Raw genomic sequence first — 25,660 nt, forward strand, 5'->3', positions numbered from 1 at the left:
CATGCATGTATGGGCCCACTGAGATGATGACGTTAGCATGTTGTAGGTCTTCCAGAATGCTTTTCTGCTCATCTCCGATGCTCATCACCTTCTCATCACCTTTGTACTGATTGGTGTCTTCTGGGACCACGTGCGTGACTTGGACGAGTGTGGCGTCAGGAAACCGTTGCTGCTTGATTTGTCTTGCCGCGTGGCTTGTGATGGGCACGTGACCGACGATGAAGTCTACCCGAGGAAGTTCTGGATAACGAGCCTTGTGGTCAAAGGTCAGCCAATCAAGACAGGGCTCTCTCTTGTCACGCTCGGAGGTTGTTGGAAAGATGAGCTGAACCCCATCAGCAGCTGCATCCTTCTCATCGTCTTGCGTGGCTTCCAGGACTGTGCTGTAGACCTCTGCTCCGTTGGAAGCCAGGAGGCCCGTCATCTGGCAGTGGATGGTGGAGACGCCGCCCTTTGCAGTGCCATACTCATCGTTGAGCAACAGCACCACAGGCTTGTCTCCAGGTCCTGGAAACAGGCACAGACAATCGCACATTCAATCGGCATCTTTAACTGACCTTGTTTCCTAAATTACTTGATATCAAGATGTATGTTGAGAAGCACTAGTGAAGCTTATCATAACATCGATTGTTTGAAAAGTATTCTTAAAGTGTCTAAACATTTGTATAAAAGCTGACTCACGCTCTTATATGTAAATATTGGCAGTAGCAAAAAGCTCTCCAATTAGACTAGTTTTAAACTGCGTGGTATTTTTATTTACCTTGTATTTTCAAATAATTCAATTTTCTAACATCACTTATGTTGCAAAAGGAATCCTGTTGAAAATAAAGCAGAAAGGAAGGAAATAGCTTTTAGCCAGCAAGCTCACCCCGACTTGTTGACTTCTTGTTGATTTGTAGTTCTTCCAGCTGGGCTCTCAAAGTGCGGATTTCCTCACGTAGCTGGTCTCTGGTCTGCTGTTCCTCCTGATGCCCCTCACGAGAAGACTCTCCGGCTGCCGGCTGGTTAGCAGGCGGCCCGCCCGATGTATCTGCCGGCCGCTTGGCTGGTTCGGCCTGTAAAATCGCATTCCAAAGTTAAATAGAACCTATCAGCTGCAGGTGAATATAGAAAACATTTTGTAAATTTTAGGCAATGAAGCCAACTTGGTGTCAATACCTTAGTCCGGCCTGCCTCCTGTGCTAGTTTGTCCATGCCAAAGTCACTCAGCTCCTTCTGAAGTTTGGCTATGGATGCTTCTCGGTCCGCCTCCATCCACTTCAATAGCACGTTATGGGCCTGGGAACTCGGAGTTTGGTTCTTTGAAGTCTGACAGTAGAAGAGTAAATGTTAAATTCAGTGACACTGAGATTCAGGCGTACATATTTTCGCAGAATAATCCAACTTTCAAACTTTCACCAAATGTTAAAGGAACCAAATATAATTACTTGGATAATGGTCAGCCCGAGTCCAAGTGCTCCGGCCAAATCTTCCACCTCATGTGGTTCTTTCACGTTTCGCGAGAATCGGTAGAATAGTTTCTTCAGCTCTTTCTCTGTAATGGATGAAACAGGGACATGATTGTGACCTACAGCGACCTTGCATAGATTATAATTCTAGGTGTCATCAAAAAATGGAGAAACTGAAGCGTCGCCAAACAGTTATATTATGTATTTAGTTCCAAAAGATTCCGTATATCCCAGCTATGCCGGGTTGGTATTCCTGGAATGTTACTCGCAGGCGCAGTAGTAACAAGCTCAAGATTCCTTGGGAGGTCAGATAAGATCTCCCGGGAGGACCACCCTCCTGCCCCCTCCTGTGCTGTGTTTCCTTGGCCGCTCATTTATCTCTGTTTAGAAACAAGAGTTCCACGACCTCATATCTCCATGAACAATTCTATTCATGCAAATGACTTACACATTTGCATAATATATGCTTGGTCATAAACACCTTTATCTAACTTACACATGTTGCAATATTGACAGTCCTATACTTTTCCAATTAGATGAATTAAGGTGTTTTTGCATTAATTGTTCAAATTAGGAATTTATTTGCATAATTGGTATCTGTTGATGCTCGACTTTCCATAAACTACATATGTTACATGTATTTGAGTCCGATAATGGAAAACACTGCAAATATAGATTTTCCTCATTAGCTATGCAAATTAAGTCCCAATTAGCATGATTTGCACTTCATTGTGTACACCTCTATCTAAGCTACCTGCATACTAAATATCATGGAAATCCGTTGTTCCTTTGTTCAGTTATTCTTCTTAGAAGATTTTCACAAAAACGCCCCTGCAGTTCCAGAGCAAGCTGCTAGGGAGCCAAAACCTACACCATTTCTTTATTACATCACAAGCTATCTGCCACCAAAAAATCAAGACCACAGCACGTCCAGGTCAAAAGATACAAAAATTTCTGCTGCAGTACCAAGGTCACATACCAGGGGGCCCAAAATCGACCTTGAATTTCGGCTTCACCCGCCCACATACCAAATATCATCATAATCCATCAAGAGGCTCTTGAGTTATGCTGACTAGAGTGGTCCGGAAACACAAACAAACAGACAGACAAACAAACAAACAGACAGACACACCCAAAACAATATCTCCATTTTTCATGGAGATAATTACCGTTGCCGGTGTGTTACTACTCGGGACCAACCACTAATGCTGTCTCTCTACTAGAGCATTTCTCAGAATGGAACTCTGGGCAATTAGCCTGTCTGAAGGAATGTTTGAATCAAGGATTCGAATTCATTAATAAATTAGTGGAAAAGTCAAAATGTCCAATGTCTCTTGGCTGTAACAATAAGTAGACCTTAGTTGCGATGTGCCGAAACATAGCTTAAAGATGTTAGTCATCAACACCACTTACATATAGCCACTCAATCGGCGCCATGGCAATACGTTTTATTGTCTCTCTTGTTATTGATTGATCTTTTTATCAAATTTAACCTTACCTTTTCTCTCTATACGTACCTTCCCTTTCCTTCATCTCCCTTCTCAGGAAGTCCATGATGGCGGCTGTACCTTTCTTACAGACCTTAGGAGGAGGGTATGTCAGGGGGTTTCCGCTGATTGCCACGATGTACAGTTGGGCCAATTGATTCAGAGCCAGGGGAAGGTGGGAGATTCTGTTATTATCCAATATAAGCTCCAAAATGTTTGACAGTTTCATGATTTGTTCAGGAACTGATGTGAATCTGTTCCGAGAGATGTCTAAGTGCGTCAACTGCCCCAGTTCCCCAACACCGTCCGGTAGTGACTCCAAGCCACTACTATCCAGATATAAAGTATGTAGATTCTTCAGCCTGCCGATGTCTTCAGGTACAGGTGAAGGTCTGCCCTCCCCAGCCCATTTCCCCATGCGCAGCCTCACTAGACCCTCCAGCTGCAGCACCTGTCTGGGGAACTCAGCAAACTGACAGCTGGAAATGTCTATGGCTCTCAGTCCCGTGAGCTGAGCGATCTTGTCAGGGAGATACTTAAGAGGGTTGCTTCCTACCGTCAACATCTGAAGTTTAATAAGTGAACAAACTACATCTGGTATTTCTTTGAACCCATTGGCCGACAGGTCAATGTTCTGCAGGTTAGGTAAAGTAGCGATTGTCCGGGGCAGTTGTGTCAGCAGGTTGTTGTCAAGTTTAAGTTCGCGAAGCTTCTGTAGTTGACCTATCTCCTCGGGTATGCTCGTCAGCCTGTTGTTAGACAGGTCAAGGCGTTCGACATCTCTGGCGTCAAACACCTCGGCTGGGACGGAGGTCAGTTCTTTGCCGCTGAGGTCGATAGTGAGCAAGTTATCCACCACTTTAGGTTGGAGGGCTGAAAAAAAGTTGAAAATAAATTGCTTTGAAGTCTTATTAGGAAATCTGTTACAGTAAAGTCTTAAAACGTGGTACAATGTAAATATATTGCAACTTACATAAATAACTCTCAAAGAAAAGTATCCACTTACTTGTACTTGATAAAGCAACACAGAACGCACTGAATGCAAAATATGAATCTAGCTTCATGTCATTTACATGTAGAAATTTCGCTACCCTTTTCTAAAGTCACTGTTCGAAGAATGTTCTTGTAACTGACATAATCTAATGGTTTTTTTTCTTATAGTTATTCTTTAGTCGCTTCTATGTGATAAAAAAAGCAAAGTTTACAAGTCACAGAATTATACAAAATCTTCGTGATAAACGTGACGACATTGAAGTGAAAATGATAGAGCCGGTTCTCTTCTATCAGAAACCGTCAGTGGTCAATGGTAAAATACAGCTCACCAAAGTTAAGATGCTTCAACCATCGTCTTTCCCGATGTCTTACCCTGCAGGAAACAACAGGATTTCAATGGTAAGAGGTCCAAGTAGTGATTTTTCTAAGCAAAATGTGTACAACAAAATTTTGATACGAGAGGCATCAGGCTGAACGCAGTAGTCGGATATATTTTGGACTTACTTTGAATAGCTGGAACACCTGCAGCACGTCCTCTTGTATTGCAAGCTCCTCCGTTGTCTTCGCTTCCACCACCCCACTCTATTTTTGACACAAAAAGTTACCATCAACGTCAAATGTTTTAATGCTTTAAGTTGTGGGAAATGTGTTTCAATTAAGATGATAATCATGTTTTATCTCTTTTACTTGTATATCTTAAAATAGGATGATTCAAAGTCTTTATACACGAGTAGATCTACTTCAAAAACGTCAACAGAAAGCGCCAAGGATTGAAGTTAGATGAATATGACGAAGTCACAAAACCTCACTTACACGATAGAATCTGGCCTTAGTGACGGTGTTGGCTCCAGCCTTCAGTAGAACTTTGACACACTTGGGGTGTCCGTTATGAGCCGCATGATGAAGGGGAGTCCAATTCTGTAGGCAAAACAAAGTGTCAGATGGTCCACAGGATTTACAAGATAACCATGACAAGTCTGACCATCGGTACACTGGTCTCTTAAAGTTTACCAAAAGATTATAATTGCTAAGGAACATTAGACTGCGTGCACTGGGTTCCTGGGCCATACATTATCTACACATTGGTAAATTGTTAAAGAAGAAACCATTCCAAATGTATTATTTATTTATTTGTTCTTCAATTTGTATTTTATATGAAGAAAATTTAGTTATTGTTAAAACTAAGTTCTGTTATCACTCACAGTATACATAAAGGAATCAATTTTACCCATAGAAACAGGTCTGCCTACATGTTTAAGCCCCCAGGGAATAGACATAGTGTGTCTGAGAACAAAAGTAACTGTTGGTTTATTTGCAGGACCAAGTCTCATGCCATATCTCAGCGGGTCCATGGTCACCCCACGTGCACATGACTCTACAGTGAGCAAACTTACCTCGCTCGTCCGTGCATCAATGTCTGCTCCAGCTGTCAGTAAAGCTTGTAAAGTTCCTGTGTGTCCTTTATTGGCAGCACAATGGAGAGGGGTCTGTTCCTGCATAGAGAGCATGAACACATCTTTGTGTCACCCATTAAACAATGCTGTGTATGATACATATTTTGGGTTCCAATTCAAGCCCGTAACATTACAATTGGACCGACAATGTAAACTCTATCCGATACAGACACGTAAGCAGCTGTATCGATGTGACACTCGGTTGCCTGTGAGGGAAGCCTGTACAGTTTCTATCAGAGTATCTGATGTTTATAACAGCAGGCCGACCTGTCAATTCCAGTGTCATTTTCTACGTCTTGTGGCTCTTATACAGACTCAGGACAGACAACATTAAACAGCAAAGTTACCGAGTAGCGGGATCGTGCGTCAACCGTGACTCCAGCTGTGAGTAAAGCTTGTACAGTTCCTGTGTGGCCGTTCCGTGCTGCAAAGTGGATGGATGCCCCTTCCTTTACAGAAACAAGACTCGGAATTAAGCAAACATGAACTTAATTGTGGCCTTCGCAGCCTTCCAGGAAATTCCCGTGTAGTGAACTTTGTCAGATGCACTTAGTTATAACGCTTTAAGAATCACCAGCACAAAATGGTGATCTTTAAACGATCAAGGTCATCTGTAACACTACCCGCTTCAGTGTTGAGAAGGAAAAACAAATTGCTTGCTCTTGTCATGAAGTTGTGCAAACAACAAACAAACATGTGAACTCACGTTGCCGTCTTCAGCATTGACATCGACTCCCTCGGCCAGGAGCTGCTGAACTCTGACCTCGTTACCTCGCCCGGCGGCATCTCTCAGCTCCTGTGGAAAAGAACCATCCAGCCAACATTAACTCTTTGTTAGTCCCGGCTCCGTAGGTCCTACTGTATACATTAGTATTTAAGATGCATGTGTTATTCACCATCTTGTAGACCAAACTTGCTAGAATTGCTGCTCATCGATTCTTGCTTGAAGGGAAACTTGCACCGGAAGAAAAAACCTCCGGGGGGTTGGACCACTGGATTCTTCGGGCCTTTTATTATTCTGTTTAGGTGGGTTATTATGTTACAATGATATTGTTAGTGTCATTTATGTTCTCAACATTCAACAAGTTGGACGATTGACATGCTCATCCTCCTTTCCGATTTCTACCGTTGATAAGGCTCATGGTGAATCTGGTACAGCCATGCTTTATTCGTTCAAACTGTGGCCTTCACACACAAATAGACCTTTATCAACCTTTCTATATTACAAGAAGAAGAGTTTCACCAACCTTTTCTTTCTCCTCCATGGCCGTAGATCTGCTGCTGTCAAACACACAGGTGCCTCGTGATGACGCCTTAAATCCGTCCGGCCAGATTCAGCAGATTCTGAAGTAGTTTTTCCTTCTCTATAAAAAACAATGGTAAATCCTCAACTCAAGGTGGGTTTTTTTTCCGTCTAGCTAAGTAGTAGTGCAATGCGGCTTCTCTCCTGTTTCCGTTTTCACCCAAATCATGGTTGCGATTAGATTGCTTACAGGGCACTCCTCTGTGGTGGTGTAAGCGGTAAAGTAGCCCCGCTGCTTGGCCATATGAAGGAAATTTGGTGGATCGGGGGTGCGATTCCCAACTCCAACATAGGTGATGGAATGCATTCGTCATTTAGGATGGTGGCGTTACGCCCGTGGCCCGTGTGTGTGAGAGCTTCATGCAAAACACTTATGGGGAGGGGTAGTGACTTGGTTCGTTATATACTCAATGATAAACGAGGTTTAGATACAATTTTAAATCGTATCATGGATAAAGTATCATAAACCAAGACTGACAGGTGTTGTTGCTAGGAGAGTCAGTAGGTGTAAACATGCAGGTGTCCAAAGGTACCCCATGTGTATGAAGCCGTGCAGATGTTTGGTGTCACTTAAGGTCACGATACTTTGAATAACGTCATCAAAGACGGCACAACAGTAACAACAAGTTTTAAAAACGGGGCCAGTAAATACACAGATTATGCCTGCCCCCCCCAATAAATACACAGATTATACCCCCCCTTAAATACACCGATTATGACCCCCCGTAAATACACCGATTATACCCCCCAGTAAATACACCAATTATGACCCCCCCGTAAATACAGTTTATGACCCCCCCGTAAATACACATATCATGACCCCTCCCAGTAAATACACAGATTATACTCCCCCCGTAAATACACAGATTATCAGTTTATGACCCCCCCCCCCCTCCCGTAAATACACAGATTATGACCCCCCAGTAAATACATAGGTGACAACCATGCACGGCACCCCCTTCCCATCACAAGTATACATTACTAAACAAACAGAAATGTTACACATGTAGTAACGCATCCACCATGTTGGTTCAATGTCCGAAGGTCACAGGTGCTTTGTTCAAGGTAAACAACATTGTGTCCGTTTTCTATTCGTGTTGGCAGCAAAATAAATTTAAAAATAAAAATAAAAAAGATGTGGAACATCCTTAAAGCTGTATAGTTGTCCGTTAGATGGATATCGTCTGTTTTTTCCCTAACTAAGTTGACTTCTTGTCAGCGTGCATCACAAAATACACAGAAACGTTAGACATGGCGCCCGCACCCGCCATCTTGGTCACAAGGTCACAGGTGCTTTGTTGGGTACAGGTACCGTAACAAGGTAAACAATGCTGTGTCTGCTCGTTTGATTCGTACCGACGGTGAACTGAACCAAACACAAGAGATACTGAGCATCGTTAAAGCCGTTCATGGACATCGCCTCTGTTCTTCGTAAACTAAATGTCAACGAGAGGAACAAGGACGCCACAAGATTGTAGGCGTCACGCGTGGTCTCCCCTGTGTACATACACACACACACACAGGGGGAGTCAGCAGCAAACAAAGCGTTCAGTTCAGTTGTCACAAATACAATATGAGAGTCAAATTCAGGTTAACGCGTACGTTTAACGGTTGTACTGGACAAACACCAGTAGGTGGGGAGGCATAGGCACTTATGTTATACTACACGAATCACAATGGCGGTATTGTCATAATGTGTATGATCACAAACACATAACTGTCATAACATAAACATATAACATGATACTTTAGTGATCTTTCTGTAGTCGCAAATATCCGTGTAAAAAAACGCGTACGTATTTCGACATCCATATTGCAATAACTAGTCTTGAGGAGAAACAGCCCAACATAACTCACCCGTCCCTGGTGTAACATTTGAGCTAAAGTTTATACATCGTCTGAAGTTTGCGCTGAATCTGTAGAACACCTGTTCGTGTTTCAGACACGGGGGGGGGGCAAACAGACACAACTTATCTTACCTTCTAATTCCTTTTATTAAACTGACGTCGAGGTCAAGGTGTGGTCAATGCTTCCTCTTGCAAAATACGTAGGAGGAATCCTTGTTAAAGACTGAAGTTCAATAACGATTCTGTGTGGTACAAGAATTTGAAAGCTAACCTTAAGGAGCGTTTGGTAGCAAGTTACGTTCCCGTCTCTGACTTCAGCTTGTTGAAAGTGCTCTTAAATTAAGCAGGCATCTTACATGAAACCGTGGATCTATAAACAATCCTCTCAAGACATCTCTGACTTACCTTAAGGTGTTCTTAAGACGATTGCGAGGTTTTGTTGGCCCGGAGAAACCGACAAGGAAGGAAGTTCCTCTTTTTACAAATGTTGGCGCCTGCGCCTAGACCCAAAGTATGAAACAAGGGTTTAACCAAATAATACCTTTTCTTGGGAAGATTATTTTTTTGTGAAATATTGTCAGTTTGGGATTGGATGTGGTAGGATAGACTCTATACTAATTAAGTCAGTTTTTATAAAATGACTTCTCCTTCTTGGAGTGGTCAGCACCCCCATAGCATAGTGGAATGGTCTGTTTGGAGCCAAGAGGACCGATCCAAGTGCTCTGGTGGAGGGGGGTTACTTGCAGACTAGCCGTATAGAATTTCTTAGAAAAGCGTTTGATGAAAGTCGACATCGCAGGCTTTCATGTTAAAATTTGATTCCTGAGAAAATGACACCGTCTTTTTATCAACTTCTCCATAACATTGCATGCAGCACTGAAACCGTTGTGCACATGTAAACTACCTGACTTCCGGGTTAGTGACGTCACGGCGACTCGCGGCAGTCTTTGTTATACTAATCAGGAGGCAGGTGTGTTGGACCTGCAATACCCAAAGCGGCGCCAGACGGCGCTATTTGCATACAAATTTCACTACAGTATATATGCATTGCTTCCTTCTTCTTCTTCTTCTTCTTCTTTGCTTTGAGGCCACTAACTTGCCTGCCTTCATGGCGCCAGAAAAAAAAACATGTACGCGTCCAGGTGTGGTAATTGTTTTGGTAGGTAACGGACGTGACCAGATTATCTATAACAGTCAGTACATTTGTTATACAAGGCACAAAATTTAAAGTCTTTCACAGAATGAGAGTCTTGTCATTGGTAGAGCCACACATTGTACAATGAGACCGTACTTCCTCCGAATATGTTGGTGTGGAGTTAAGAGAACTTCAATCTATGTGATCTTATAACATGTTTAGTAGAAGTGTTCAAAATATATCTTCTAACCGAGACGGGACTTTGATTTCTTTCTTTTTTGTTGTTGTTGTTGTTGTTTTGTCCATCTGTGTACATCAATATTCTGCAAGTTTTGCTGAATTTATCAATAGTTTTGGATTATTATTTGTTTTGGACAAATAAAAAGCGAGAAAATCGTCTTGTTTTGAATCTCAGCTTTTCCCCCTTTCAGCACTCTACTTCCAAATGTAGTCAACTATCCACCATATCAATATATAGATAAAGGAAAGTTGATTTGCCAGTTTGTGCTCGAAGGCTTATTTCAAGTACGTAAACTGGAGAAAAATACATGCGGTGTAAAAATGAAGTTTGATTTGGGTAATCAGGTTGTTGCAGCTGTGGTGACCTTTCCTATCTGACCTTTGACACCTGGGGACCGCTATCCTGACAGGAGGAACGCGTCCTTGTGAGTTTGTCTGTGGAATTTGGGGCTTGCGGTCGTCAGAGAGTTACAAATTAGGCCAAGACAGACTTCTTAGAGCTCCAAGACAAACTTCTTGTGGAATCCAGACTTCTAGGGTCGCGGGTAAGGTGAGCAAGAACTTTGTTCTCAAGTTACTTTAGTTTCTTCGAAAGACAAAGATGGAGGAGGAAATCCGATTGTCTCCAAGCAGACGAATCGGCCGGGGTTATTTTTTTGTTTCTATTTTCTGCGGCTACATCTGTGTTTATACGTCTCCCGTTAATGATGTAAACTTTCTTGTAGCCACCCTTCCAGTGCGGATGAAACGTGCACCGTTAGAGAGACTTGTAGAAACGCAGAAAAGGCCTCAGAATGTCAACAAATTACCCAACCTACTTTTAGAATAGGTAGGGGGTGGGAGGGGGGCAGAGACAGCTGTTAGCGGATGAATACAGTACATACGGTGTTTGGCGGTTTACAGACGGTTGGTTTTATGTATGTGAACAGTCCACTTTGGTTCGACAGTCATTTTAAGGTGGCTTTAAATGAATGAAGACCTTTATTGCACATTTCTACCACACAGTACAGGTCACAAAAAAACAAAATAACAAGTACTAGTTAACGGATACAAAAAGAATGTGATTATCATTAGATAAATTCTACTTCTCCACGCTTTTCGGTTATAATAGATTTAAAGAGCTATTGTTGTTTTTTGCCTGTTAATGTTAATCATCGTGTCGGGGGCCCTCCGGTATCTCTGCGGTGCTGGGAGTGTTGCCCGCCCGCCCGCCCAGGACAGTCAGAGCACGCTGGGGAATTTCACGGTGTTGGTTTCAATCACTGTACAACAGTAGTCAGAAAGACTGGCTGAAATGTCAGCGATAAGGCTCGCGATCTACGTAGATCTAGCTGTGGAAGCTGTAATAACGGCTATACAGGTACAGATATGTAAAAGCCCCCCCCCCCCCATATGTCCCACCAAAAGAGAGTGAGTCGACCCAAAGTTTCCAACCAAAAGTGGGCGTTAGCCTCGCTGCCATTGAAAGCTGACCCCCCTTCCCCTGGGAGCGCATTATATATGTCTATTAGTTTGGGAACGCATTGAAAGCAGCGCCACCTAGCCTGCAGTGTACAATAGTACCAGGCTGTGATCAAATCTCTTGGTTGTGAGTAACGAACCTTGTTATCCAACCCTATATGCTACTTCATGGTTTGATGCTTTGTGGGTGATATTTGGTAATTACAGGCCCTGGCCATTCTTTATGTTTAGCCAGGTGCCTTCAACATTAAAATAGAACCCGAAATGCATCACACTGCATGCACATTTTTAACCGTGAACTCGTCAACCATTTTGTTCAACTTTCAGATGATGGAATCGACTGAAGATGAGCACCGAGAGTCAGGAGAGGAGTCCAGCTGTCCAGAAACTGACAGTGGAGGTGAAAGTGGAGAAGAAGATAGTGAAAGTGGAGATGATGAAAGTGAAAGTGGGGAGAAGCGGAAGGGTTTCAGCTGTTCGCAATGTGAGTATGAAACGGAACACAAGCGGATGATGAAGAGACACATGAGGTCCCACAGAACCTACCAGTGTGACCAGTGCGACTATTCCACTGCACAAAAAGGACGACTGAAAAGGCATGCGGCAGTACACACCGGTGAGAGACCTTACCACTGTGGCCACTGTGACTTTTCCTCCGCTAGGAAAGACGGTCTTTTCAAGCACGTTAGGGCAGTACACAGCGGTGAGAGACCCTACCAGTGCACGTACTGTGATTATTCTGCAACACAGAGTAGTCAACTCAAGGACCACATCATGGCTAGACACACTAATACTAAACCGCACAAGTGCACGCTGTGCGACTATTCTGCCGTCACCAAAAAGAGTTTAAAGTTTCACATGGCTTCCCACACTGGGGAGAAACCATTCAAGTGTAAGATTTGTCCTTTCGCTACTCATCGAAAGACAACTTTGAAATTTCACGTGGCCACACACAGTGCCGACAAACCATACAAGTGTCAAGTCTGTGACTACTCCGCAGTCCAAAAGATACATCTTAAAATACACATGGCCAAACACACAGAACCTAAGATTAAAATTAAAAAGGAGCGGAAGAAACACAGCTGTCCGCACTGCGAGTATGAAACAATCAGTAAATCAGCAATGACAAAACACATCAGGACCCACACCGGTGAGAGACCGTTCCAGTGTGACCAGTGCGACTATTCTGCTGCACAGAAGCCGCGACTGCAACGCCACATGGCTGTGCACACCGATGAGAGACCTTACCACTGTGGCCACTGTGACTTTTCAGCAGCGAGGAAAGACGGTCTTTTCAAGCACGTCCGAACAGTCCACGGCCTTGAGAAACCTCATCAGTGCACGTACTGTGATTATTCTGCAACACAGGGTAGTCAACTCAAGGGCCACATCATGGCTAAACACACTAACACTAAACCGCACAAGTGCACGCTGTGCGACTATTCCGCAGTCCTCAAAAAGAGTTTGAGGTTTCACATGGCTACCCACACTGGGGAGAAGCCTTACAAGTGTGACATATGTCCTTTCGCCACACAGCGAAAGCAAAATTTGAAACTGCACATGGCCACACACAGTGCCGAGAAGCCGTACAAATGCGAACTGTGTGATTATTCAGCTGTGGGCATGTCTGTTTTGAAACTGCACATGGCCAACCACACTGGGGAGAAACCCTTCAAGTGTGAACACTGTGACTATTCCACCGTGCACAAACATAATCTGAAGCGGCACATGGCTAAACACACCGTTGAGAAACCATACAAATGTGAAGTTTGTGACTATGCGGCGGCACACATATCCTATTTGAAAGACCACATGACCAAACACACCGGTGAGAAGCCTTACCAATGTGAGGAGTGTGATTATTTCACAACCAGAAAAGGAAGCTTGGCGAAGCACATGACAAAACACACCGGTGAGAAGCCATACAAGTGTGATGTTTGTGGATATGCGGCAGCATTGATGGGTACCTTGAGGCAGCACATGGCCACACACGCTGTTGTGAAGCCCCACAAGTGTGACCAGTGCGACTATTCTGGAACACTGAAGGCTCATCTGAAGACGCACATGGCCAAACACGCCAAAGAAAAAAAGGAGAGTGAAGCCTGAAGAAAGTCTGAGGAAATATGCTAATGACCAAGGATCATGTACGGCATTTTTTGTCATTTGCTTGATGAAGGAACTGTTTTACCATAGTCAAAGGAAAGATAATCCTGTGTGGAATGGTCTTCTAAAGAGACACAACATGCCAAAAAGCAATTACTCAAACAACTGGATATGATTTTGGAAACGGTCAGACGTTTCAAGTAGCATCCACTACTTTTCGTCAGTGACTGTGAGCAAGATCAGTTGAACAGCAGGTTTATAACCACGAACTATGAATTGATATGCAAAACCACGAACTATGAATTGATATGCAAAAACAATTCATAGTTCGTGGTTATAAACCTGCTGTTCAACTGATCTTGCTCACAGTCACTGACGAAAAGTAGTGGATGCTACTTGAAACGTCTGACCGTTTCCAAAATCATATCCAGTTGTTTGAGTAATTGCTTTTTGGCGTATCTTATTACCTGGATGTCTAACCTTCATCGAAGACACAACATGACCCAACGTTCCAGAGACAAAAACGAGAGTGTGACTGGCTGAAGAAAGTCTGAAGAAATATGCTAATAGCTTTTCAACTTTGACCACATTCCTTGTCTTTTCCTGGATAAAGAAACTGTTTTATATTTGCGGAAGAAAAGCTGTTGCTTTCTCTGACTAGAAGCAGATGAGACTTTTCTGTGTTGCTTCTGGTGAATGTGTTGAATTGGAGAACCGTTGAGTTGAGACTGCAGGTTAACATGTCTCTGGTTAATAGTGTTTTTATTATTTGATGATGAAAACCGCATATTTGATGATGTTTTGGATTTGTTTGTTCCACACATTTAGTGTGCTTTTGATACCACTTGTAGGTTCTATGTTGATCCTTTACTAATCCCCTAGCGACATCCGATTGAATAACAGGTTATACTTTAACTATAGTCACTGCTAAGACATAGATATGTAGCACGAATAAGTTAGTTTGGGATTGTTTTAGGCATTTTAAGACGTTATAGTAGTACTCGACTGGGATGGAGAGTTGATGTAGTAAAACATACACAATTTTCTGTCTATCAATTGTAGAAGAATTTGTTATTTACATTTCATTTAATTGTATTTCATTTAAGCGGACTCCAAATGGAATAGTGTGATTTGTTTTTAAACATTGAACACCAATTGGCATCTGAATAAACAAACAAACAAACAAGGAAGATAAGTGATAAAAGAATCTTTTGTTACACGAACCGTCTATCTGGGGAAACACCTCCCTTTGCCTATTACCCACTGGAATTTTTCGGATTTACAGTGACTAGGTTTTGTTCAATATACGGTTTTTTAAATATTAAAAAAAGTTTCTTCCAAAATCGAATCTGTCATTTGTAATCTTATAACATGTGTTTTCAGTAGAAGTGTTCAAAATAAATCTGCTATTTTAAACCCAGATAGGACTTTTGATTTCTTATTTGCTGCCTTGTCCATCTGCGTACACTAAATTTCTGCACATTTTCCTGAGTTTATTATAAAAGTTTTGTCTGGTAAAAAAACGTCTAGTTTGGAATCCTAGTTTTTCCCACTTTTAGCACTCTGCTTCCAAATGTAGTCAAATATTAACCATATAATAATTTTATTTGTAAATTTGTGGTCGAAGGCATATTGCAAGTACGTACGTAAACTTGAGAAGCATACATGCGGTGTAGAAAAAGTTTGATTTGGGTAATCAGGCTGTTGCAACCGGTGTGACCTTTCCCATCTGACCTTTGACACCTTAGGACCGCCATGCTGACAGGAGGAACGCGTGGCGTCAGGAAGTGTCCTTGTCTGGAGAATTTGGGGCTCAAGGGCGTCAGAGAGTTAAAAATTAGAACAAGACAGGCGCCTTAGAACTCCAAGACAAACTTCTTGTGGAATCCAGACTTCCAGAGTCGCGGGTAAGGTGAGAAAGAACTTTGTTTTCAAGTCAACTTTGGTTTCTTCGAACGACAAAGATGGAGGAGGAAATCCGATAGTCTCCAAGCAGACGAATCGGCCGGGGTGACTGTGTCGCAATTTCTGATTATCTACGGATTTTTCTGTGTTTCTACGTCTCTGTTTAATGGTACGTGCACCGTGGAAAACACCGAGGAAACGTGCACCGTTTGAGAGAGGCGTAGAAAGGCAAAAAGGCCGCAGAATGTCAAGAAAATCACCCCGACCTATTAAGTCAGAGGTCAGTAGGGGGTGGGGCCATGGGGTGGAGACAGCTGTTGGCGGAAGGATACAGTGCACACAGTGTCAGGCGGTTTACCTTACTAGTCAACTTTGGCTCAACAGTAATTTTGAGCAAGGAGGTTAAAATCAAATTGTTTTGAGGTAGTTTTTAGCCTGATAAGCGTCCCATCGAGAGCTCCCCTGTATCTCTACGGTGCTTGTGGCGTTACTCTCCCGCCCAGGTCAATGTAGCGCACGCTGAGGAATTTCACGGTGTTGGTTTCAATCACAGTTGTCTTAGCCTGGTCCCAGTCTCTAGGGGTCGGCTTAGAGGTGTTTTACTGGGCCCAGTCTGCTTTATTGAACCGTTTCTGATAGCCTTTCGACTTCGGCTAACATCCTTTTCAGAGTACCTGACTGCATTGCAGAATAGTCGCACTGGTCACACTTAAACGGTCTCTCACCAGTGTGGGTCCTGATGTGTTTAACAATTGCTGATTTATTGATAGTTTCATACTCACTGCCACCTTATTTCCGCTGCCACCCTACTTTCGCCACAAATTTGCCTACATAGGTAGATTATAGATATATGAACAGGGTATGATGATATCATTTTGAATATCTCTGTCCTGGTAGGTGGTAATTTGTGTCGGACGTACATACATGAATTATCTTTTTAACCATTTTGTTCAACCTTTAGATGATGGAATCGACTGAAGATGAGCATCATGAGTCAGGAGAGGAGTCCAGCTGCCCAGAAACTGACAACGGAGGTGAAAGTGAAAGTGAAGAAGACGAAAGTGAAAGTGGAGAAGATGAAAGTGAAAGTGGGGAGAGGCAGAACAGATTCAGCTGTCCACACTGTAAGTATGAAACGGAACACAAGAGGAGGATGACGAAACACATGAAGTCCCACAGAACATACCAGTGTGACCAGTGCGACTATTCCACAGCACGAAAAGAGCGACTGAAAAGACACATGGTTGTACACACCGGTGAGAGACCTTACCACTGCGGCCACTGTGACTTTTCATCGGCAAGAAAAGGCGGTCTTTTTGACCACGTTAGGGCAGTGCACAATGGTGAGAGACCTTACCAGTGCACGTACTGTGATTATTCTGCAGCACAGAATGCTCAACTCAAGGACCACATCATGGCTAAACACACTAACACCAAACCGCACAAGTGCACGCTGTGCGACTATTCTGCAGTCGCCAAAAAGAGTATTAAGTTCCACATGGCTACCCACACTGGGGAGAAACCGTACAAGTGTGAGATTTGTCCTTTCGCCACTCATCAAAAGCACAATTTGAAACTGCACGTGGCCACACACAGTGCCGACAAACCATACAAGTGTCAAGTCTGCGACTATTCCGCAGTCCAAAAGGCAGCTCTAAAAGTACACATGGCCAAACACACAGAACCTAAAGTTAAGATTAAGAAGGAGCGGAAGAAACACAGCTGCCCGCACTGTGAGTATGAAACGATCAATAAACCGGCAATGACAAGACATGCCAGGACCCACACTGGTGAGAGACCGTTTAAGTGTGACCAGTGCGACTATTCTGCAATGCAGTCAGGTACTCTGAAAAAGCATGTTCTTGCTGTGCACGCCGGTGAGAGACCTTACCACTGTGGCCACTGTGACTTCTCCGCGGCAAGGAAAGACGGTCTTTTCGTGCACGTCCGGACAATACACGGCGGCGAGAGACCTTACCAGTGCACGTTTTGTGAGTATTCAGCACAACAGTCGGGTCACCTGAAAGAGCACATCATGGCTAAACACAGCAACGACAGGCCTCACAAATGCACCGAGTGCGACTTTTCTTCCGTTACCAAAAAAGGTTTAAAGCTGCACATGACTACCCACACTGGTGAGAAACCTTACAGCTGTGAGTTGTGCAGTTATGCCTGTCGCCAAAAGGGTCTTTTAAAGTTGCACATGACTGAACACACTGGGGAGAAACCTTATAAATGTAACGTCTGTGATTATTCTACTGCATCAAAGTCAAGACTGAAGGTTCACATGGCCACTCACACTGGCGAGAAGCCATACAAATGTGAAGTGTGTGATTATTCTACAATCGGCATGTCTTATTTGAAACTGCACATGGTCGTCCATACTGGGGAGAAACCCTTCCACTGCGAACATTGTGACTATTCCGCAGCGCGAAAACTAGATCTGAAGCGGCACATGGCTAAACACACCGGTGACAAACCGCACAAATGCAATACTTGTGACTATTCTGCAGTGGACAGGCACCATTTAGAGCGGCATATGGCCACGCACACTGGCGAGAAGCCATACAAATGTGAAGTTTGTGGCTATGCGGCGGCACATATATCCTCTTTGAAAAAACACATGACAAAACACACTGGTGAGAAGCCTTACCAATGTGAGGAATGCGAGTATTTCACAACCAGCAAATCCAGCTTAGCGAAGCACATGGCTAGACACACCGGTGAGAAGCCGTACATGTGCGGTGCTTGTGGTTATGTTGGAGCGACGATGAGCGACTTGAGGCAGCACATGGCCACACACGTGAAGCCCCACAAATGTGACCAGTGCGACTATTCTGCTGCACAGATCACTCATTTGAGGAGGCACATGGTCAAACATGCCGAAAACAACAAACAGAGTGTAAGTGACTAACGTAAATTTCAATTTCCTTGTCTTTTCTCGGGAAAAGGAACTGTTTGATCATTGGAGAATGAAAGATGATCATTGCATTGAACATTGAACTTAAAGAGAAGCAAATAACCTCGGAGAATTCGAGTGTTGCTTCTGATGAATTGTGTTGTATTGGAAAATCTTTTACCCAGGGAACTTTGAACTTTTATATTAGCTCCGGACACTTTGTGAACATTTCTAGAGCCCGATGTTCCATACGTGCCCTTATAAAATTTTGCATGCTTGTTTTACCTTAGTTACTATTATTCTTAGTATCATTAGTTTCTAATTTAGTTCTTAACGTTTTACTCGTTCGTTTTTTTTATATCCGTTGTTGGTTCTTTTATGATCACCTAGCGGCATCCAATGAAACAACAGGTTGTATCTTAATTGTAGTTACTAATGATATTGACTAAGTAGAACGAATGCATTCGTTTATATATCTATTCAACGTAAATATAGGCATTTAATGTTTATAGCAAGAAGGGTAGAGTTTCATGAGTACCCAAGAGGAAAGTTGGTGTAATAAGATGTACACAGGGTAGTTGGAAGATAAGTTTTTACTTCTTACATAAAAACGGTTGCCCAGGGGATCGAAAATATCCAGTTTCGAATATGCAGTGTTATCTTTTAATAGTACAGTATTAGTTTGGTACGATATGATTTTTATTTTTTATCAATTAATCTTTTTTCAATCTTTATCAAGTCTAGTGTTCGTAATTTTGCAACACGTTAAGTATGCCATCCATAATAAATCTACTAATTGAATGACTTTTTTTTTTGCTCCTTTGTTCCTCTACATAAAGTAACGTTCTGTGAGTTTCACTTGTGTTTATAAATGTCAAGTAAAGTCTTGTAACTAACTATTGTTGCAATTCATGTCGATATTTTGTTCTATATAAATGACATATGCAATTTCAACCAGAATAAAGATGAATCTGAATCTGAATGCATTTCGAAATATGTCAAAACGCCGGAAACGCTGCTGGTGTTGTCCTATACGTTGTGCCGGTTATGTTGTACAAGTAAGATGTCTTTTAGGTAATCAGGTCGTTGAAGTTGAACTGACCTTTCCCATCTGACCTTTAACACCTAAAGATCCAATAGCCCCGCCCACCTCCGTCAAAATGTAGAAATGCAAAATAAAAGATAAGAATGCAAATCTTTGACGGACATGCAGCCGCTTTATCATAGGTCGAACCGAATAGAAGAAATATCGGTCTTGGACGTGTCCTTGCCTAGAGAATCCCGGTCTCAGCGGTGCAAAGCAATCAGAGAGCTGCAAATTAAGACAAGGCAGACTTCTTAGAACTCCAAGGTAGACTTCTTGTGAAATTTCCAGAGTCAAGAGTAAGGTGAGCAAGAATTTTGTTTCATTTGAACAATACAAATGGAGGAGGAAGAATTCGGTCGTGTTTTTTTTTTGGGGGGGGGGGGTGTTACGTTGCTGTGTCTCTATCTAAACATTTCATGGTTTGCGGTTTCTTATGGCGACACTACCGCTACAGAGAAAGTGTACCTTACCAGGAATGCCGTAAATTAACAAGAAAATAACTCAGACCGACACATCTATGCTTAGAGAATAGGCAGGGGAGGGGGGTGTCGAGAGACAGCTATTGGCGGATGGATACAGTACATATACAACAGACGTTATCATTATTCTATAATGGGGTCCCGTCTTCAAGGAGGTGCCTCAAATACGTTACAACAGCCTAATTACACAAATGGTTATCTACTGGCTGTAATGTTACAACATTGTGGATGATATGATAATGATGATTGGTGGTTTCAGATGTTTTGGTTTGTTGTATATTCAATTATGGTTAAAAGTGTAAGTTTATTGAACCTGAAATCAAAGAATGTTAATGTCAGACGTGTGGGGCTTCAGTTATAACAAGTTGTGCCACCAAGGTGCTGTCTGACCAATAACGTTTCGTCTATAATTAACCCCACTGACTGTTTTTCAAAATTAGGTGATGGAATCGACTGAAGGTCGGCATCTAGAGTCAGGAGAGCTCGAGGGGTCCAGCTGTGCAGAAACTGATAACGGAGGGACAGGAGAACAGCAACTCGAGATCCACAGCGGTGAGAGACCACACCCAGCATCTTCTACGTCAACCAGACACGGCAAGAAACGTGGTCATGCTGGTGAAAGTGCAAGTAAAAAGAAGCGGAAGAAACACAGCTGTCCGCACTGTGAGTATGAAACAACAGATAAACCGTCAATGAGAAAGCACATCAGGACCCACACTGGTGAGAGACCGTATAAATGCCAACAATGCGACTATTCTGCTGCACTGAGCGGCACCGTGAAACTGCATGTCCAGGCAGTGCACACCGGTGAGAGACCTTATCAGTGCCAACAGTGCGACTATTCAGCTACACAGAGGGGTACCCTGAAACAGCACGTCCTGGCTATACACACTCGTGAGAAACCTTACCACTGCGGCCACTGTGACTATTCCGCAGTCCAAAAGACAGCTTTAAAAAAACACATGGCCAAACACACAGGTGAAAGTAAAACTAAAGTTAGAAAGGAGCCGACGAAACACAGCTGCCCGCATTGTGAGTATGAAACAACAGATAAGTCAGCAATGACAAATCACATCAGGACCCACACTGGGGAGAGACCGTTCCAGTGTGAACAGTGCGACTATTCTGCAGCACAGAAGACGCAGTTGCAACGGCACATCCTAGGTAAACACGCTGGTGAGAGACCCTACCACTGTGGCTACTGTGATTTCTCCTCGGCAAGGAAAGACGGTCTTTTCGTCCACATCCGGACAATACATGGCGGTGAGAGACCTTTTAAGTGCAAGTTTTGTGAGTATTCAGCACAACAGTCGGGTCACCTGAAAGAGCACATCATGGCTAAACACAGCAACGACAGGCCTCACAAATGCACCGAGTGCGACTTTTCTTCCGTTAGCAAAAAATCCTTAAAGTTGCACATAACAAAACACACTGGTGAGAAACCTTACAGCTGTGAGTTGTGCAGTTATTCCGCCCGTGAGAAGAGTTTGTTAAAGTTGCACATGGCTAAACACACCGGTGAGAAACCCTTTAAATGTCAGGTCTGTGATTATTCTAGTGTGAAGAAGTCAAGTTTAAAGAGTCATATGACAACCCACGCTGAGGAGAAGCCATTCAAATGTGAACTGTGTGATTATTCCGCTGTAAGAATGTCTTACATGAAAAAGCACATGGCCATCCACACTGGGGAGACACCCTTCCACTGTGAACATTGTGATTATTCCGCAGCGCGAAAAACAGATCTGAAGCGGCACATTGCTAAACACACTGGTGAACTACATAGATGTGAGCTCTGTGATTTTTCTACAGTGGCCATGCATGGTTTGAAGCGGCATATGGCCACACACACTGGGGAAAAGCCATACAAATGTGAAGTTTGTGGCTATACGACGGCACAAAAATACTATCTGAGAAACCACATGGCCAAACACACCGGTGAGAAGCCTTTCCAATGTGAGAAATGCGACTATTTCACCGCCGTGAAAGCATGCTTAGCTGATCACATGAAAACACACACAGGTGAGAAGCCCTACAAGTGTGATGTTTGTGGATATGCGGCAGCGCAGAAGGGTACCTTGAAACAGCACATGGCCACACACGCTGTTGTGAAGCCTCACAGGTGTGACCAGTGCGACTATTCAGGAACACTGAAGGCTCATCTGAAGAGGCACATGAAAATTCATGCCAAAGACACACAGGAGAGTGTGGCTGCCTGAAGAAAGCCTGAAGAAATATGCTAAGGGCCAAGGCTCTTGTACCACATGCCTTGTGTTTTGTTGGAAAGGGGAATTTACCTTAGTCAAAGGAAGAGTAAATCCTGTGTTGAAGTTTCATCTTAAGAGGCGCATGAAGATTTAAGACGCAAAGAAAGTCTGAAGAAATATGCTAATGACCAAGGATCGTGTACCACATTTCTTGCTTTTGTTAGAAAAGGGAACTGTTTTAAAGATAATATGTGAAGAGGATTCGAAGCAGATGACACTGAGAATGTGTGTTGCTACTCATGAATGTGTTGTTATTAAGGATCCAGACTGATTGAGAATCGTTTAGCTATAAGTTTTAGATTGCTTACTAATATTTTGTTTCATTTGTTGGAGAGGCACATGGCCAAACATGCCGTAGACACAAGCGAGAGTGTGTGCGTAAAGAAATAAGGTCACTAGCAAGCCAAATCGACCACATTCTTTGTCCTGTAACTTATTTGAATAAGACACTGTTTTACCCTTGAGAAAGGAAAGACAATCCTGTGTTGAAGAGTATTCGAAGCAGATGACACTGAGAATGTGTGCTGCTTCTGATAAGTGAGCTGTATTTGAGGATCCAGACTGATTGAAAATATTTTTTTGTTATCAGAACATCTAAGTTTTAGATTACTTCCTAAATTTTTGTTTCATTTGAAGAGGCACATGGCCAAACATGCCAAAGGCAGAACCCAGAGTGCATGATGTGCCTGAAACTGTAAAAAAGGATACTGTTCTTAGACAACTTGTACACTCCTTGACTTTTGTAGGAAAGAGGAATTGTTTAATCCTTACAGAAGGAAAGTTATCTTTTTGTTGACTAGAGCCAGATAAGAAATGATACATTGCGTGCTACTTATTATGAATGATGATAATGCACATGAACAAAGTGAATACATGATTGTTGAGTTTCAGTTTATTTATTGATTTAGTAACAAGAAAGTAAATGATACAGTCTCTCTACGTTTTTCTTTCTTTATTCGAACATCGGTAAGATGTACGTCATTGTACAGGCAGCAGTTTTGGGTAGAAATACTGAATATCGTATCTGAGTATCACGCAGTCCAATCTGAATACTAGTAGTTTACAATAAACTGCAAAACACGAGTTCTATAGATTATAAGTCATTCAGTTAATGTGAACAATGACGAAAGATAGATTGTAGAACGAAAAAGAACAATATTCGAGCTGTAGGATAAGTTAAAGACCTGCGCATGCGTGGGATCCGTGACAGGATTGTGTGATGCCCACATCTGTCGCTAGGCGGCGTGGTTTGGCAGAGCGTCTTCATAATTTCCAAGCAGATGTTGGGACGAAAATCCTTCATCGACGCCTAATAGAGACTACCAACCAGTACCCCAACATCTGCTTTGAGACTATGTGCGTGCGTGCGCGTGCGTGCGTGCGCGTGCGTGCGCGTGAGTGCGTGCGTGCGTGCGTGTGTGTGTGTGAACAGCATAACTTGAGAATGTCTGGGTGGATTGTCTTGATATTTGGTATGTGGGTAGGTCTTGATGCGACCTTTTAAGGTACTGCAAAGAAACTTCCGTTTCTGATATCTCGTGTTGTGGACGAGCTATGGTCATGGTTCTCTGACTACAGTAGAGTATAGAGTCCAAGTGCAAGTTCGCGACAGTGCCGTTTTCTTTGCGTTAGTGAGAATGTAGAAGAAACAGCGTGTTATTTTGACCCATTACTATCATTCAATTTTTTTTCACCGGTTTTACTGCGGATGGTCGGAGGGCCGTTGTACGGTGGTGGTGAGAGTTCCGACTGTCGCCTACAGACGTCCTGGAACAAACGAACAGAAATAGCAGGAATGAGATTTAGAATGATGTTTCTTGACGATGACGATCTAACGTGCTTAGTGTTGTGGATAGTAAAGCTGTGGAATGTTGATTATATGGAGGGAATTCAGGAAATGGTACGGTTTGCAATAAATACCTGGAACAGCCTGGCATATGAAGCGAAACGCTCTTCTGCAGGGATTGTTGTTCCACTCGTCTTTCCGGCTTGGGTCGTAAAGAACGCAATCTTGGTTGCCCCCATAGCTGTTCGGTTGTCCCGCATCCCATGAGTTGTACGTCCCAAGTGCAGAACCATCCACCCACTCAAAGTTTCCCTCTTCGCGCAGATCGTGCAGGCCGAACCAGAAGTACGCGTTGTCGCTCACGGACTTGTACAAGGAGACCAGGAAGGCGTCGGTCTCAACGTCTCGGGGCATGGCAAGGGTGCCGCCGTCATCACGACAGGCCGCGGTCGCTCCGCTGAAGGTCTTCCTTGTATCGAAGGCCTTGTAGCAGATCTTACGCCACAGTGTGTAACCCTTAGGACAAGATGCTGGAAAACGATTTCAGTCAACAACACACGTAGGGATGGACATTGGTGACCGTGTTTTTGAAAATGTTCCAGAATTCCAATACTGACAAATCATTACTTTTATTTCATCAAAAGAACACAACTCCCCATTACACACATATGTATTTTGTGTAGGTTTATTTGATGCAATCATTAGTGATAACTACTCTGAGATATTGAAACACTGTGATAAAACATGACAACTGGCATTTGTACACAAGTGCGTACATTCTTGAGGGAAATATCTGGAGTCAGTCAAGGGAGGCTTCCTTCTTAGTAGTAAAAACACCCTGGAATGATGATGATGATGATGATGATGAAGTGATAGTAAGTAATGAAATAACGATAGTCAGTCCCACACTTTTTTCATAAAAGCAAAAACCCAACTTACCCGGCCACATCTCGTGAAGACGCTGCTCCAAGGCGGTGGTTCGACTACGCTCCTTGTCCAGGTCACGTTTCAAGGCGACAACAGTGGCGAACAGTTGGCGCATGTCGTCTTGGTCGCGCTTCAAGGCATCGACAGTGGTGGACATGTCGTCTTGGTCGCGCTTCAAGGTGTCAACAGTGGTGGACAGTTGGCGCATGTCGTCTTGGTCACGCTTCAAGGCGTCAACTGTGGTTGGCAGTTGGCGCATGTCGTCTTGGTCGCGCTTCAAGACGTCAACAGTGGTGGACAGTTGAGATAATTCCTATAAACGTATATACGAATGCCATAATGCAACACATAAGAAACAAATTGAAGAAAAACATGCAAATGTTCTGTCTAGTCTTGATAGACCGTCTCTCTCTCTCTCTCTCTCTCTCTCTCTCTCTCTCTCTCTCTCTCTCTGTCTCTCAAAAAAAAAACACACACAACAGAGTCAGTGTTAGAAAAATAGCTTGACAATAGGCTTTGTAGTACAAATGCATTTACCTCTTTAATAGTGAACGTCAGAGGGGCGAGTCCTACGGCGAGCAGCACGGCGATCCCGGCGGCCATGCAGCTGCGGTGGGAGCGGATGAAGCTACAGAGAGCACGGCGGCCGCTTGCTCCACCCGGATACGTGCGGTCTGTTAAAGACACATTTTCCCCAGGTTTAGAGTCGTAAAATTATGTCACTTGGATTGTGGCATTTTGTATGTTATTTTCACTTCTTTGATGTTGCACGTGATCACTTCAAATCCATTGTTATCAAATCACCGAAAATGTAAAGTAAGTAATGATTCGTAAATTCGTAC

The 25,660-nt window shown here is 43.2% G+C and overlaps 3 protein-coding genes across 6 annotated transcripts in view; 2 read left to right on the top strand and 1 right to left on the bottom strand.

Annotated features, from left to right (window-relative positions):
• The window catches only part of LOC136421193 (zinc finger protein 845-like), a 27,861-nt gene extending 8,604 nt beyond the window's left edge, over positions 1-19,257 (top strand). The window contains exons 1-3 of one of the 4 annotated variants that reach the window (XM_066408364.1): positions 10,333-10,457; positions 11,696-11,852; positions 16,338-19,257. In XM_066408364.1, the coding sequence (XP_066264461.1) occupies positions 11,715-11,852; positions 16,338-18,290 (2,091 nt within the window). In that variant the 5' untranslated portion in view covers positions 10,333-10,457; positions 11,696-11,714 and the 3' untranslated portion in view covers positions 18,291-19,257. Of the gene's footprint in view, positions 1-10,332; positions 10,458-11,695; positions 11,853-15,219; positions 15,384-16,337 lie in introns of those variants that run through there. The other 3 variants (XM_066408368.1, XM_066408367.1, XM_066408365.1) reach the window with 3 other exon arrangements.
• Positions 4,379-9,099, bottom strand: LOC136420806 (GA-binding protein subunit beta-1-like). Its single transcript, XM_066407912.1, has 7 exons — positions 8,938-9,099; positions 6,630-6,746; positions 6,089-6,178; positions 5,730-5,831; positions 5,323-5,421; positions 4,742-4,846; positions 4,379-4,510 (listed from the first exon to the last, which is right to left on the bottom strand). The coding sequence occupies exons 2-7, from the start codon at positions 6,645-6,647 to the stop codon at positions 4,394-4,396; spliced, it is 531 nt and encodes a 176-aa protein (XP_066264009.1). The 5' UTR covers positions 6,648-6,746; positions 8,938-9,099; the 3' UTR covers positions 4,379-4,393.
• A 202-nt stretch (positions 19,258-19,459) lies between the features above and the next one.
• On the top strand, positions 19,460-23,188 carry LOC136420913 (zinc finger protein 845-like). The gene is made up of 2 exons (XM_066408043.1): positions 19,460-19,663; positions 20,282-23,188. Exon 2 carries the CDS (start codon positions 20,285-20,287, stop codon positions 22,055-22,057), a length of 1,773 nt encoding a protein of 590 aa, XP_066264140.1. The 5' UTR covers positions 19,460-19,663; positions 20,282-20,284; the 3' UTR covers positions 22,058-23,188.
• The last annotated feature ends 2,472 nt before the right edge of the window (positions 23,189-25,660 follow it).

The sequence above is a fragment of the Branchiostoma lanceolatum genome, chromosome 15 (assembly GCF_035083965.1).
Source record: "Branchiostoma lanceolatum isolate klBraLanc5 chromosome 15, klBraLanc5.hap2, whole genome shotgun sequence".
Taxonomy (NCBI): Eukaryota; Metazoa; Chordata; class Leptocardii; order Amphioxiformes; family Branchiostomatidae; genus Branchiostoma; species Branchiostoma lanceolatum.